The 14,033-nt window shown below is 48.5% G+C and overlaps 1 protein-coding gene across 1 annotated transcript; it reads left to right on the plus strand.

Annotated features, from left to right (window-relative positions):
- The first annotated feature begins 9,560 nt into the window (after positions 1-9,560).
- On the plus strand, positions 9,561-12,786 carry LOC109773318 (plant intracellular Ras-group-related LRR protein 3). Its single transcript, XM_020332015.4, has 3 exons — positions 9,561-10,374; positions 11,565-11,731; positions 11,817-12,786. Exons 1-3 carry the CDS (start codon positions 9,688-9,690, stop codon positions 12,469-12,471), a joined length of 1,509 nt encoding a protein of 502 aa, XP_020187604.1. The 5' UTR covers positions 9,561-9,687; the 3' UTR covers positions 12,472-12,786.
- Positions 12,787-14,033: the final 1,247 nt, after the last annotated feature.

Below are 14,033 nucleotides of genomic sequence, written 5' to 3' on the forward strand. Positions count from 1 at the left end.
AGAAGAAGGAAAAAAAACTAAAACAAACAGTGAAAAAAATTGCACAGAGTATACAATGACAAAGTAAGAAACAATACAAAAAAGAGAACACTGAATCTTGACACAAAGAATGGACGAACAAAGATTCGACTGACCAAAATTCAAAAAGCAATACCTACATATAGTGTGTAAAATCCAGGCGATTGTCTAACAGCAAAAACATGAAAAAAAATAACAATGTGGAAGATTAATCATCTCTCGACACGTTGAAGTTGAATTTGCACGAGCACACACACACACACACATCTAAACACACAAGGAAAAAACTTAACAAACACGTAAAAAGAGCGGTGAAAAAGAGAGAACAAAAACAAAAACAAGAAATACAAAATACAAAAACGAATGTTGAAAATAAATTCGCCTCCCGAATATATAATAAACAAATAAAATGCATTTTAGATTAATGGTATCGTCTTTCACATTTTCTCTTAAGTACAGATATGACACGCGCGCAAGTGAACACACACAAAGCATAGACATGTGTGAGCAAGCACACGCACAGGCGAGCGAGTACACACAAGCACATAGGTACAGATGTTAGACGCCTCCGCCTATTACATTCCCAGCGTGCGCGTACGTAAGCTTAGTCATGGCCCAAACCATGGGGCGGAAAGCAACCGGTCAGTATCTTGGGGGGGGGGGGGGGGGGGGGGGGGGGGGGGTGAACGGCTTGCGTTTAGCTAAAGTGAAAAGAAAAACAACAACTGAGAATATCAGATAACCACCACACTTGTTTTCGCTGGGAACGCCCAGTTTGGTTTGTGAGTACGCTCGCTGTTGTACGCGGCGATCCTCCGTGCATTGTTCGCTCGTTCTACAGGCAAATTTGTTGATGGGGCTGTGTTGGACGGTGGCCCCTGGAGACGAGGCGATGAGCAGGGTGGGGTGCCTCGGTTACACCGCGACCCCGTGGCAGGAGAGAGACTACTTCAACCGCCACATATGTCCATTCTCGACGGCGAAGTGGTCAGCACCCACCTCAAATCGCCCTCGGGCGACTGCGACGGCTGGGCGGTGTACTACGTCACAACGTCCCCTTCGGTGACTGCTTCCGGGCACGGGTCGGTCTTTCTAAGTGCCCTGACGTCGTCGCGGGCTTTGTTTATGCGGTGGATCGGACGGAGTGGTTGGGACTTGGACGGGTTAAGAGCATCTCCACCCGCGCTCTCAACAGTTTCTTCAAGGCATTTTTTTAGCGTTAGTGTCTGAAAATCGCCCCGTCGCGTCTCAGGATCTCATTTAGCGTCGGTTTGGGCCGAAATAACAGCTGGCAAACCCGAGCCGAACCCAAGCCTCCGGGGGTCGTCTGGGGGCGCCGGCAGAAGCGAAAGGGGGCGTGGGGCCGCTCTGTCGATGAGAGGAGGCCTTTTTCCCGCCGTTTTCTCCCGCTTTTCCCCTCGGCTTCTCTCCCATTCTCCATTCCTCCCGCCAATCTCCTCCTCCTCCCCTCCCAGTCGGCCGCCATGCTGCCGAAGAAGTACGTGGCCCCTCCGCGCCGCGACGGATGCCACCGCCACCCAGCCGAAGCAGAGGATGCAGAGGGCGCCGCCGTCCAAGCCCCCGGACATGTCTAACGCCGACTGGAGGGCGGAAGTTCAGCGCCGGGAGCCTGTCACCACCAACCGGTGGAACAGGGTGAACGCCAAGAAGGCCCGGGACAGGGCGGCGCTCGCGGCTGCGGCGGTGGCGGAGCAGGCGGAGCGCTCGGCCGAACAAGCCGAGGCGGCTCGCGCGGGGATGATGAATCCACCCGGCGGCCACGGCCCGTACGCGTCCTGAAGCCAGCAAAGCGTCGGGTCTCCAGCCGGCTTCTTGTCGTCGCCACAACCCTGGGGCTGCACGCCGTCGCCGGGCTACGCCGACGGCGACGCGCATGGTGGGTTCAACCCCAACATCACCGTCCTCCATGGTCATCCGGCCCAGCGCACGCCCTTGCCCACCTTCGCCGGTGTGCAGTACCCTCCGTACACCTACTCGCCGCCGGCCTACGCAGCCTCCCCGACGCCACCTCTCCGACGTGGCGCGCTGCTCTTCTCACAAGCCTCCTCATCGCATCTCGGCGACACCGACGCGACGGAGGCCGACATGGACGACATCATCACGACCGGCTCGGCCGCCGCCACCTCCCCCGGGTTCACTGCCCAAGACGACACAGTGGACCTCAACGGCGACATGGACGGCGAGCTCGACTACGGCGAGGAGGAGCTAGAGGAGGAGGAGGAGCCGGCGCCTGCTCCGGCAAGGAAAGGGAAGAAGAAGAAGAAGCGGGCGGGCAGGACCGGTGAGCCGCGCATCAAGTGGGCGTCCAAGGAGGACGAGTGCCTCGCCGAAGCGTGGAAAATCGTCTGCCTCGACCCGATCACCGGCACGAAGCAGAGCATCGACACGTATTGGGAGCGCATCAAAGCCGAGTTCGACGAGCGCAAGCTCATCGACCCCTACTTTAAAGGCGTCTACATGCAGCGCGGGTCGAAGGCAATGGCGAACCATTGAGGGCTCATCCAAACAGCGTGCAACAAATGGCATGGGATCGTCGAGGAGATCGCGGCTCGCTCGGAGAGCGGCGCCAGCATCGAGGATCGGGTATGGCACGCCGGTCTCTCCATTATCTTTTCGCCGTGTGTGTCGCCGACTGTTGTTTCTCGACGCAGTTGGTGCGGATGTTCGCCATGTTTCGCCAAGACAGCAGCGACCAAGATTTCTAGTACCTCCACGTCTTCAAGCGAATCGAGAAGTGCGAGAAGTGGGCAGACGTCCGGCGCACCCTCGCCAAGGCCAAGGAGACGTACAAGTCGGACACGCCAACGCCGGGCGCCCAGACGGCAACAAAAGGGCCAAGTCGGCGAAACACACCGACTCGGGCACTGCGCATGTGCAAGAGTCCATCGAGCATTGCCTCGCCGGCGCCCAGACCTGGGCCGCCTAGCGGGAAGAGAAAACCGAGGCGCGGTGGTCGGCGTTGATGACGAACAACGCCGTCAAGCTCGACCTGCTCCGGACCAACGTCGCCGCGAAGAAGAGGAATACCGACCTGGCTTTCCTGATGGGGGGCGCGGGCATGCTCCGGAGCGACGACGAGCAGCTCAAGGCGTGGTATCTAGCGGAGCGTGGCCTCATCCTGAACCAGATGACGTCGACCGCGGCGCCAACTCCCACGCCGCCGCCAAGCCTGAGTGATGATGCCTCGACGACGCCCAGCACAAAAGCCGCGCCGACGTCGACCAGCCCTCGCACGCCGACTCCACAGACGCCGGAGGCTGACACCGCCGTTTGATGCAACGCGTCCGTCCTTTTTTTTGCATGCCGAACTTGTTATTTGATCGCCGAATTGTGGCAAGGTGATCGGCGGACTTGTTGCGTTTTTTGGGAGCGGGAATGGATCAAGTTTGAATTTGCGATGCCTTGAGGGCGGCACCTGGGGGCGTGGCTGGAACGTAGATCGCCCTCAGGGCCTAAATATCGCCGGGCGAACGCCCGAAAAAGCACCGGCCTATGCGCTGGGGCGGGGGGACGAACGGCCGGAGATGCTCTAAGGCAAAAGAAGGGGATGGTTACGTATGTTGACGTGACGCGTGTGCCACTGCTAAAGGTCCATGGGAGGTGCGTTGCCTCGTCGTCGGAGCCGCCGCCGAGCTGCCGGCGCGAGCAAGTTCCGTAGGGAAAAACGGGAGGAACGTCTGCGACAAGCTGGCACAGAGTAGGGCGAAGGAGGTCCTGAGGGTGGCCGGCATGGCCATGTCGTGGTAGCTAACTGAGCTGGAGGAACGGCCATGTCGTTAGCTCTTCGATCGTTTCGTGGCTGACAGAGACGCCAAGAGCAATGCGCTAACACCCGGTGCCTTTCACAACTATATCTATATCTATATCTATATCTATTTACCTACTAATAAAGTAAAATAATATTCTTGATTTCGTCCCGCATAGAGGATTTTATCCTAGACGCGGTTAAAAAGGTGGTACTAAAATTAACGTATGTGTTCGATTTATTAATCTGCAGTACGTCAATAGAGAAATATGCCTCCTGGGCCAGAATTTGCAGTGGGCCGGCGAGCCATCTGCTTCCTATAAAAATAATAACGTGTGGAGCGATTCGATCTCGCGACCTGGACTCTCACCGTTACAACATCCACCAACTGGCCTTGCTCTCGCCTGTTTCAACAAATAGGATTTCTTTTTCTATAAATATTTGCACGACGTTGCTATATTACACAACTATACTCTGGCCCAACAAAAACTGCCCAACCTGGCCTATCTAGCTACAGTAGATTCGTATACAATATACATAGTCCCACCTCGCTCTCATACACACAAAACCACCAATTTATATAGATCTACCAATTAAAGTTAATAAGCCGCTTAAAGAATCTGTAAGGGAGAACGAACACACTTCTAAAGAAGAAGAAGAACGAATGAATGGAAAGAAAAGATGGAAAATCCACGAGACATGCATGGTTGAATTAATGGACGCCTCGATTAGTGGAGTTATTATTAATAGGAAACAGAGGCATCTGAAAAAGTTGGTGATTATTGAGGCCTTAAATAAAGAAGGAATTTGGAAAGAAGAGATTCGGATATGCATGGTGAATTAATGGAATTCCTGAATTGGTGGGAATTTAGTTAATGGGAAAAAGAGAAACCATATTAAATAGGGGATTATTGCGGGTTGGATTGGTGATGGAAAAGAGTGGCCAGGTTGAAATGAGATTGTAAAATCGCATGCAACGATTGTGTGTTAGATTTCAATTCATGGTGCACTCTAATTGTATGCATCTCTTTTGGCTAGCGCCTGAAGATTAATATTTCAGAAAAATTACATGTTAAAAAATGTAAGTCATATAGAAGTGCTCAAACTCAATAAAATGAATTAGTTTAGTCAACATTTTTTTCCCGCAAAAAAAACATTTTTATTTTTAATAAATAAATAATCTTGTTTGTTGACAAGAAAAAAATAAATGCCAGCATGCCATCAACCTTACATAAGTTACTCAATTCAACTTAGCTCTTGGACAGAAGAAGAGAAAAACTTTCCAGCTTAAACTCGTCAGCTTCATGTTGGATAGAATCTCATATCATTTTATACCGGCATTTTCTTTAATTCTAAATTCAGATTTGTGTCATATGTTGCATGCCTACTGGTCTTATTTAAATAGATAGACATATTTTGTTTACCATAATTAGATCACAGCAAATTATCTTTTTATTACATCAAGTTACTTTTCTTAAATAACATGTGTAGAGTAATATGCATTTCTATAACTATCAAGCATGACTTCCTTAGATTACAATAGTAACGACATATAAATACCTAGCATGCCCAAGTTAAGCTAGACAACTAAAATCGATGGGGCGATTATGTCATTGGTAGCCGTGCATTTACAAGTTCATGATTGCCATCGAGAATTTGCCTCTCCCGTTGCAACGCACGGGCATATTTCCTAGTGTACAAATAAATGGAAAGAGCGGAGGAAATCTTCTCTAGGGAAAAGTACTTCAGAGATAAGCTCTGTGCAAGAAGTCGCGTTCTCTTTTGGTTTTGGTTGCGTTCTCTTTTGCGTAACTGTGGCGCAGGGTGGGGATTCCTGAGCTCTACACAACTCGGTGCGGCATCAAATCTCATGGCTTTGCGCGCGCGTTCGGAAGATAGAGACCGGGCGACGACGCCTCGTGGAACGTGGGCAGCGGTTGCGCCTGCTGTCTTCCGGTCGCGCCGCGCGTGGCCGGCGCGTGCCCTCACGGTGGGATGATCTGTTGTGGTCTGCTGGGCGCTGGCTGCTGCTGACATCTCGTGCACCTCAATATTGAGTGCGTGCTTCCTCTCTAGAGCGGGGGTTGCCTGTGACGCAACAGTACCCGAGTAAGATCTAACTTTTTTTCCTGAAAATCTAATTTGCCGTGGCTCATTTCGCACAAAAGCTCTGAGACCGAAGCGGAGGCCCGTGGATGTCAAAGAGGCCGAACCAGGAGCGACCCGGAGTTGCAGACCACGGAGAAATGGCAGAACTGGTGGAGGGGAGTCAGAGGCTGACGAGTTCGAGAGTGTTGTGGGTGTGCGGGGAAGGGGGAGGGATGATGCAGAGGTCATCGACGTGGATAGTGGCGAGGTTTAGAGGGAGTCGGACGGCTGCTCAGGCAGGGCGGGAGCAGGCGATTGGGCTGAAGTCAGGGGACGGTTACATGAATAGTATCGAAGGAAGAGAGGAAGATGTCCTCGAATTTGACTCAAACGGCTGGCCATTGACTTAATGATTTTTTTGAGGCACCTAATGTATAGGTGGCTCCTTTTTTGGAGACAATGCAGGATCATCTATTGAATCAGTTACATAGAAAAAACCGATGGTCAATACATTTTATGGCATAGATCGCATAATTTTACAGAAAAATTGGAACACCTAAGACCTAGTTTGGCAACACGGTTTTTTCAAAACCATGGTAATTGAAAACCTCGGTATGAATACTTCGGTTTCTAGAAACTGTAGTTTTTCTCAGTTTTAGCAAAACTATAGAGATGTTTGGCAAGTGCAGTTTTTCTTAGTTTCTTGATTTTGACCACTCGTTACATGCCTATAGCTTCGGATAATCTTAGATATAGCTAGCTGAGCCAAACTGAGCTACGGCAAAAGAGTTATACAACGACGTGATCAGCTTGTGCTAATTAACGGCCGCTGCATGCGTATAGCTTTGTCATGCACGCGAACATCCTCTAGATGCTAGGATATGTTGTTGAGTAATCTTGTATCTCTGGCCACATGGCGATCATTTAGCTAGCTTAGCCTGCTGTGTATAACTTTGCTCCAAGTATCAATCTTTTGTATGTGTACACGCACTATCCCATAGGACTGAACCTCTAGTACTATCTAATGTACAGTCTGCGCGCTAGAACACTAGTCAACGATTGAAGAGATCAACGGCAAAGTAGTCAAGCTTTCCAGGTGGTAATCTTAATTTTGTGGCTGCGGAAAAGATGGAGGAATGATTGGTGAGGAGGACCGGAAGAAGATGAACTCGAGCATGTGTTTCTCAATTTACAAAAAAGAGGTTGAGACCTCTTTTTTAGATACAGCAAAAAAACCATGGTTTTAGATATACCACGGTTTGTAAAACTAAAGTATTTGTTCAAGCCAAATACGTCAAAGTATTTAAAATTGAGGTTTCTACAAAAACTATGGTATTCTCATAAAACTACAAAAAATACTTAGCAGCCAAATGCAGCCTAAACATTATCTCTTTGTCGTTCTCTTGTAATCAACGCCTCACCAGGTGAAGTTATATGTGATTTTATAAGAAGACTGGAACGCCTAAGCAAAATCTCTTTGTCATTCTCCTGTAATTAGTGCCTCACTAGGTCGAATGTCAAAAGCATGTCTTAAAACTGGCACGACAATGTTGGTGTCCTAGTGTATCCTCCATCCATCTAAGGGTTGCCCTTTGCCTGTTCTAAGCGTGTACTCTACAGGTTGTCCACCGACGACGTCCCTTCTCACCCAGACAACGCGACTTCCCCCTCATTCCGCGACTCTACCCGTCATTATCTGTCGTCGAAGAAGCCCCCTCTTACGTCATGTCGACCCTTTTCTCGTGGTCCTCCGCCGGCTAAGCACCTCGTCCCTCGGCCTCTTTCGCCCCTCAGCGTATGTGTTTGTCATTGCCCGCCACCAAAGAAGCCCCTCCGACACTGATGGCTCGTCTGTTGATGCCCTTCGACACCAACGCCCTATGCTAACGGAAGTCCCACCAGTCAGAATGGAGTGATAGTCTGTGTTCCACCCTTCCTCTGTTGGCTCATTTCCTATGTGTTGTCCTTCCTTCATTGGCTCCTTTGCATGCTCAATGTCGATGATAAATGGTGGTAAGTGCTCAAGTCTCCACCCTGCAATTTTGGTGTCAATTTTGGCCATGTAGGATCTAGGCAGTGAGCTCATTTGGTATTTCATGTCTGGTAGTCATCTTATCTGTGATGAGTTGACAATGCACCATGATACATCATAAATTCATAGTCATTTTTAGCAATTATAAACAAGTTCGTTGTTTTTTTAAAGGGTCAAATCTATTATAAAAATTCACCGAAAGTACAAATCGCCTCAAACAAAATTAAAATTACATCGAGGTCGATGGACCACCGAATGACCATTGCCGCCGCCAGAACGAACCGCCGACGTGCCGCTGTTTCCGCTCCCATACCGGAGCTTGCCTGACCTTGTCGATGACAGCCGAGAAGTCTTCGTGCACGTGCCCCTAAGGACCAGCGCCCTGGAGCCGCACTCGTCGCCGTTGAATCCTTGAATCGATTTGAAGAACCGACACCAAATATCGCCGTTGCGTATGCACAGCAAGAAACCCTAACCTCGCCGCCCCAAGGAGCTGGCAGGGATCTATGCCGGAGCTCTGTCTAATCCATCCCAACAGACGAACTTGAGGAGGATTGGAGCCCGGAAGACTGACTCGAAGAAGGAGCGCTGCCATCCGTCCAAACGCCATCCCTGCGAGGACTAAAACCCTACCTATCTACTAGCGGGAGTAGACACCAGGATTCTCCTCCCCGCCACCGGCCGCCGGAGCGGCAGGCGGAGGGGAAGCGAATCCATGGGCTCGCCAGCGAAGATTGAGGGGAGGAAGGCTTTCTCAAGTTGCCTTGGTGAAGAGGAAGAAAAATTACAGTGTGTGTTTTTCTTCATGATTCAATAATTCCGACAATAATTTGCTTCTGTAATTGTGTCAGCGTCATATTGGCTTTATGTTTGTTTCCACCCGTATATGTATTCATACTTTTATATTCATTTCCGCTTCTGCAAAAAAAATGAAAACAGATGTGGTAACACCCACTTTCATTTGTTCCCACTTTGTTTTCATCCCTAATTGCAGAGAACCTTAGAACTCTTGTCTGTCTGACTTGGGTCAGCATATTTTAATGCATAGTTCTTCAACATGTCACACCATGATAATAAAGTTTGCGGTATGATCTATGATCTTGATTGCTCGATAACATGTTACATTTCATCCAAGTCGGTTGTTCTTCAACAATAGAGGAGGGAGGCGACTACGGGTGACAACAGTAGTATACCTAGCCATGGGATTGAAGAAGGGCAAACAACTATTGGTCGACAGTGCCACATATACTATTAGTTTCACTGGGTAGAGACGATGGACAAAACAAGGAGATGGGGATCTAAAAGAAGATGGAAGATAACCGGGTTCCGAAATAAGAATAATAGAAGGGGCATGTATTAAAGAAGAAAGAGCAAGTTCTTCTCTTCTATTTCAGGGGAGAAAAGGCCATGTTTTGACGAAGGGCAAGATTATTGATGTCTTTTGGGGAGGAAAATTGTGTATGTGTACTTAAGCCAATGAGCGAATGTTGACTTGCAGAAAAAGAAAAAAAATCAAGAAACTCTTGACTGTTTCTTGAACCAGAAGTACTAGAAGCCGTTCAGCAGTAAGCGTATTTTCACCCTGGATCGTATTTTCACCCTGGATCAGATTTGGACTGGATAGATATCCCTGACCCAAATAATCCCCAGGGATCTGCCGGCCGGCCGCCCAGGCAGGTTTTGACTGCACCCTCCAGCTCCCCATCGCCATCCACTTTCCCAAGCCCACCATAAAACAGCATCAGTTCTCTCCGATCTCCGCCTCCCACCTCCCCCGCCCGCCATGGATCCGGCGCCGCAGTCCCACCCCATCCTCTCCTACGTGCTCTCCCGCCTCCCCACCCTCTCCAAGCCCAGGCCCACCGCCGGGGCCGACTTCGACATCGAGCAGCCGCCGGTCCACACGCCGTCCCCGCGCTCGCCCTCCGTCGGCGAGTTCGAGCTCGTCGAGCGGATGCCGGGCCTCCGCCACGCCTCCGTGCTCCACGCCATGACCCGCGCCGTCGCCGACGTCTCCGCCGCCCGCTCCGCGCTCCAGGAGCTGGGCCCGCGCCCCGACCACGAGCTCGTCGACTCCTCCCGCGCCGTCGTCGCCGCCGCCGCCGCCGGCGACGTCGCCCCGCGGGTCACCGAGGAGGACCTCGAGGCGTGCCGCACCGTGGTGCGGCTCGAGGAGGCCCACGAAACCTACGAGGCGCTGCTGCATGAGGCCGAGGGGAGGCTCGAGAAGGTCTACCGGTCGGCGATGGAGGGCAGGGACCTGGAGGAGGCCGAGGGGAAGGATGAATCGGCGGCGGGCGATGAGGGTGTGGCTGTGCAGGAGGAAGTCGTCGCCGTGCTGAAGCAGGCCCAGGAGGGCAAGCCGGTGGAGAGCGTGCTCCTCGTGGATCGGCAGCTGCGCTACCTGCCCGAGGCGTTCGGAAGGATCCTGGGACTCCGCGTGCTTGACGTATCACACAACCAGCTACAGGTGAGAAACTCGTCATCTCATATATTTAGATCTGTTTATTTAGAGCCCATGTAGCACTATACGATAACATATTCTTGGATGAGCCACACACACAAAACACTTGTTCTGGTATGCTTGGCTAGGATTAGGCATCATTGTTATGGCACTGTGTGCACATATTTCCCGAGCGGATGATTCGAATTATGGGCTTAATAGTTTGGGTACTGATCTGGCAGTAAGGATGGTATACTAGCACTTACTTGTCACTTGTCAATTAGGATCAGGTACGAGGGCGAGTCTGTATACTATTGTTTTGGCATATTTGTTACTGAGTTATTCCAACGCCTTATGTGCTAAGGTTGTATTGCTGAAGGCGGAGTTCAGATGGAGAAAATGCTAAAAGTTATGCAAGGACGCCGAGAAGTACTCACTCCGTCCCAAAATTCTTGTCTTAGATTAGTCTAGATACGGATGTACTCCCTCCATAAACAAATATAAGAGTGTTTATATCACTAAAGTAGTAATCTAAATGCTCTTATATTTCTTTACAGAGGGAGTACCTAATACTAAAACGTGACTTATGCATCCGTATTTGGACAAATCTAAGACAAGAATTTTGGGACGGAGGGAGTACTATTTATGTTAGAACAAAGAGAAGTACTATCTGTGTTTGTGTTGGTTGCAAGTTGCAACAATCAACTGAAAGAAAGTAGGGTTTGGCATTAGCTTTGGTTTGATTGTCGGTTTGGTCTAGGCTATGGAAACACTAGTGTTGACTCATCAAGGGTCACAAGTAGTGCTTTGCGGTCATATGCAAGTTTTTACAAAGTAGAATATATCAAATTGGTAGGAGTTATGAGGTAGGTTTAGCTTAGCTTGATTTCCTGGAAACCTTGCTTCGGTTGGAATTTGGAGAATCATCGATTAAATTGGGGGAAATTAGTACTTCCATATTGCTTGCTCTTACTGTTAAGAGATTTTTTTTCTGATTTATATGGTTTATTTTGAACTTCATGATCCATCATAATCATTTAACAGAAGACATGACACATGCTAGTTATAAAATGCTGATTTTATTTCTTCGCCATAAAAACTCAGATCTGTTTATCAGCTATAATTCCTCGACAACTGCAAGGCTGCTGTATGGTTTACAGAGGTAGTACAATATTGTACTGTTGTTCCCTAATTTTGGGATTTCACTGTGCTTGTAGGTTATTCCAGATGCTATAGGAGGGCTTGAACATCTTGAAGAGCTCCGTCTTGCTTCTAATGCCTTGGTTTCTCTTCCTGATACTGTTGGATTTCTGTCCAATCTGAAGATTCTGAATGTGTCGACTAACAAGCTGAGAACACTGCCAGACAGCATCTCAAAGTGCAGGTAGATACTGCTCCTTAAGTTCCCCTTGGGTTTGTTAATTACTAGCTGTATTCACTATTCAGGAGACTGATACTTCACACTCCAGGTCGCTAGTTGAGCTTGATGCAAGCTACAACGGGCTCACATATCTGCCAACAAATATTGGCTATGAACTGATTAATCTGCGAAAGCTCTGGGTCCACATGAACAAGCTGCGATCTCTTCCATCATCCATCTGTGAGATGCAATCACTATACCTCCTGGATGCTCATTTCAATGAACTCTGCGGTCTGCCATCTGCCATAGGGAAGCTTTCCAGCCTTGAAATCCTCGACCTGAGCAGCAACTTCAGCGACATGAAGGAGCTCCCTTTCTCATTCGGTGACCTGCTGAACCTGCGCGAGGTTGACCTCAGCAACAACCAGATCCATGCTCTTCCCGACAGTTTTGGCCGGCTTGACAAGCTGGAGAAGCTCAACCTGGAGCAGAACCCTCTGTCCATGCCACCAGCGGAGGTCGTGAAGGAAGGTGTAGACGCTGTGAAAGAGTACATGTCAAAGAGGTGGCTTGATGCGTTGCTCGAGGAAGAACAGAGGAGCATGGCGGCAGCAGCAGCAGAGAGCCCGCAGGCGTTGACTCCCAAAGCTTGGCTGGCGCGCAGTGTCTCGTGGGTCTCGGACGTTGGGGGGAGCCTTGTGGGCTATGTCAGTGGTGGCCAGACCAAGTCGGAGAAAGACTCGATCCTCGACCAGCAGTTCTGAAACCTCAGTTTCAGAGGCGATCGAGTATCGTGTATGTATATACCAAGTTTACGGAACTCTCGACCTGGGAATCACTTTGTGTTCCTGTTGACTCGGAGAGATGCACAACCTTACAAGCCCCTGCCCTCCGAGGCAGGCTTTGGCGTTTATTTTCCCATTTTAACTCCATTTGAGGGTCATTTCCATCGAAGGCCCCCGGTTGTGTTACTGTCCAATAATAATAGGGCTGAAACTCGGTATACTTGCTTTACATTTTGACTGTTTGCAACGGAAATTATGCACTTTGTTTGCTGAAGCTACATTTATTACTGCAAACTATCTGTCTTGCTAAGATGCCACAAAGCTTTAGAAACTTGCCAGGTTTTGTGTCTGAGAACAGACTTCAACCCTGTCATTGCCGAATGCCCTCAAATTTGTGAAGTCATACAGTAAATTTTTCGGCTTTGAAAACTAAACGTACTACCTATGTAACTAAATATAAGGTGGGTTATTTAGTTCAATGCAAAAACATCTTATACTTTCTCTGTCTCATAATGTAAGATGTTTTTTGACACTTTTTTAGTTCAATGCAAAAATATCTTATACTTTCTCCATCCCATAATGTAAGCCGTTCTTTGGCACCACATATTAGATCCGTCCTATAATATAAGACTTTTTTGACACTACATATTGAACACGGAACGGGATACTCTAACATTAAGAAGGAATGTTAGAGAAACTACAATACCCTAACTTGTCTTCTTTCAATTTCTATGATTAAGGCTAAAATGATTTAAATTAATTTGTAAATTACAGATTTAATGTGTACATTTATAATCATTACATACAAACAAATTGATGGTGAAATAAAATTAATTATAAATTATTTTTATCTACAGTAAATAACAATAGTAAATAATCTGCTAAACGTCTTTAACATTTCTTCTTCATTTTACATTATGATAGCACTGTAGCGCTGTGACTTTACTTCTCTAAGTTAGAGGATCTGGCTTCATTGGACACAGCTGATAGGTAGGTCCTTCAGTGGTTGACAAGTGATAGTGGGGTTTTTCATGAACGAGATAATAGTTGCTTAGGAACAACAACTTCGGGGATCAGTTGACTTGCATCACACGAATTCCGAACAGTTGTGATAAACTGTAATGCTTTTGGTTTTTAGTCTGTTGGGCACTTTGGAATGAGAGGAATGTGTGTCGTATTCCTCTCATTCCAGAGTGTCGCATTCCGACACGCATTCCTCTCATTACAAAGTGCCTTTCAAAATGTCCAACGGACTAACATCTTCGGTGGCAGCATGGTGGAACGAACGTGGTGGTTTGGTAGGAGTCAACAAGAAGGCCTATAATTCTTTGAAGATGTTAGTCTGTTGGGCACTCTGGAATGAGAGAAATGTGAGGGTGTTTCACAACAAGGCCTCCTTGCCCACACACGTTGCGTCAATCAAAGCGGAGGCGAAACTCTGGGTACTTGCAGGGGCAAAATCTCTCGGTAGCATTTTACCGGGAGAGTGATCCCTTTGTGTTTTTTATTGAACCTTTGTGGTCATGAAACAAACATTTTTT

This window comes from Aegilops tauschii, chromosome 2, assembly GCF_002575655.3.
Source record: "Aegilops tauschii subsp. strangulata cultivar AL8/78 chromosome 2, Aet v6.0, whole genome shotgun sequence".
Taxonomy (NCBI): domain Eukaryota; kingdom Viridiplantae; phylum Streptophyta; class Magnoliopsida; order Poales; family Poaceae; genus Aegilops; species Aegilops tauschii.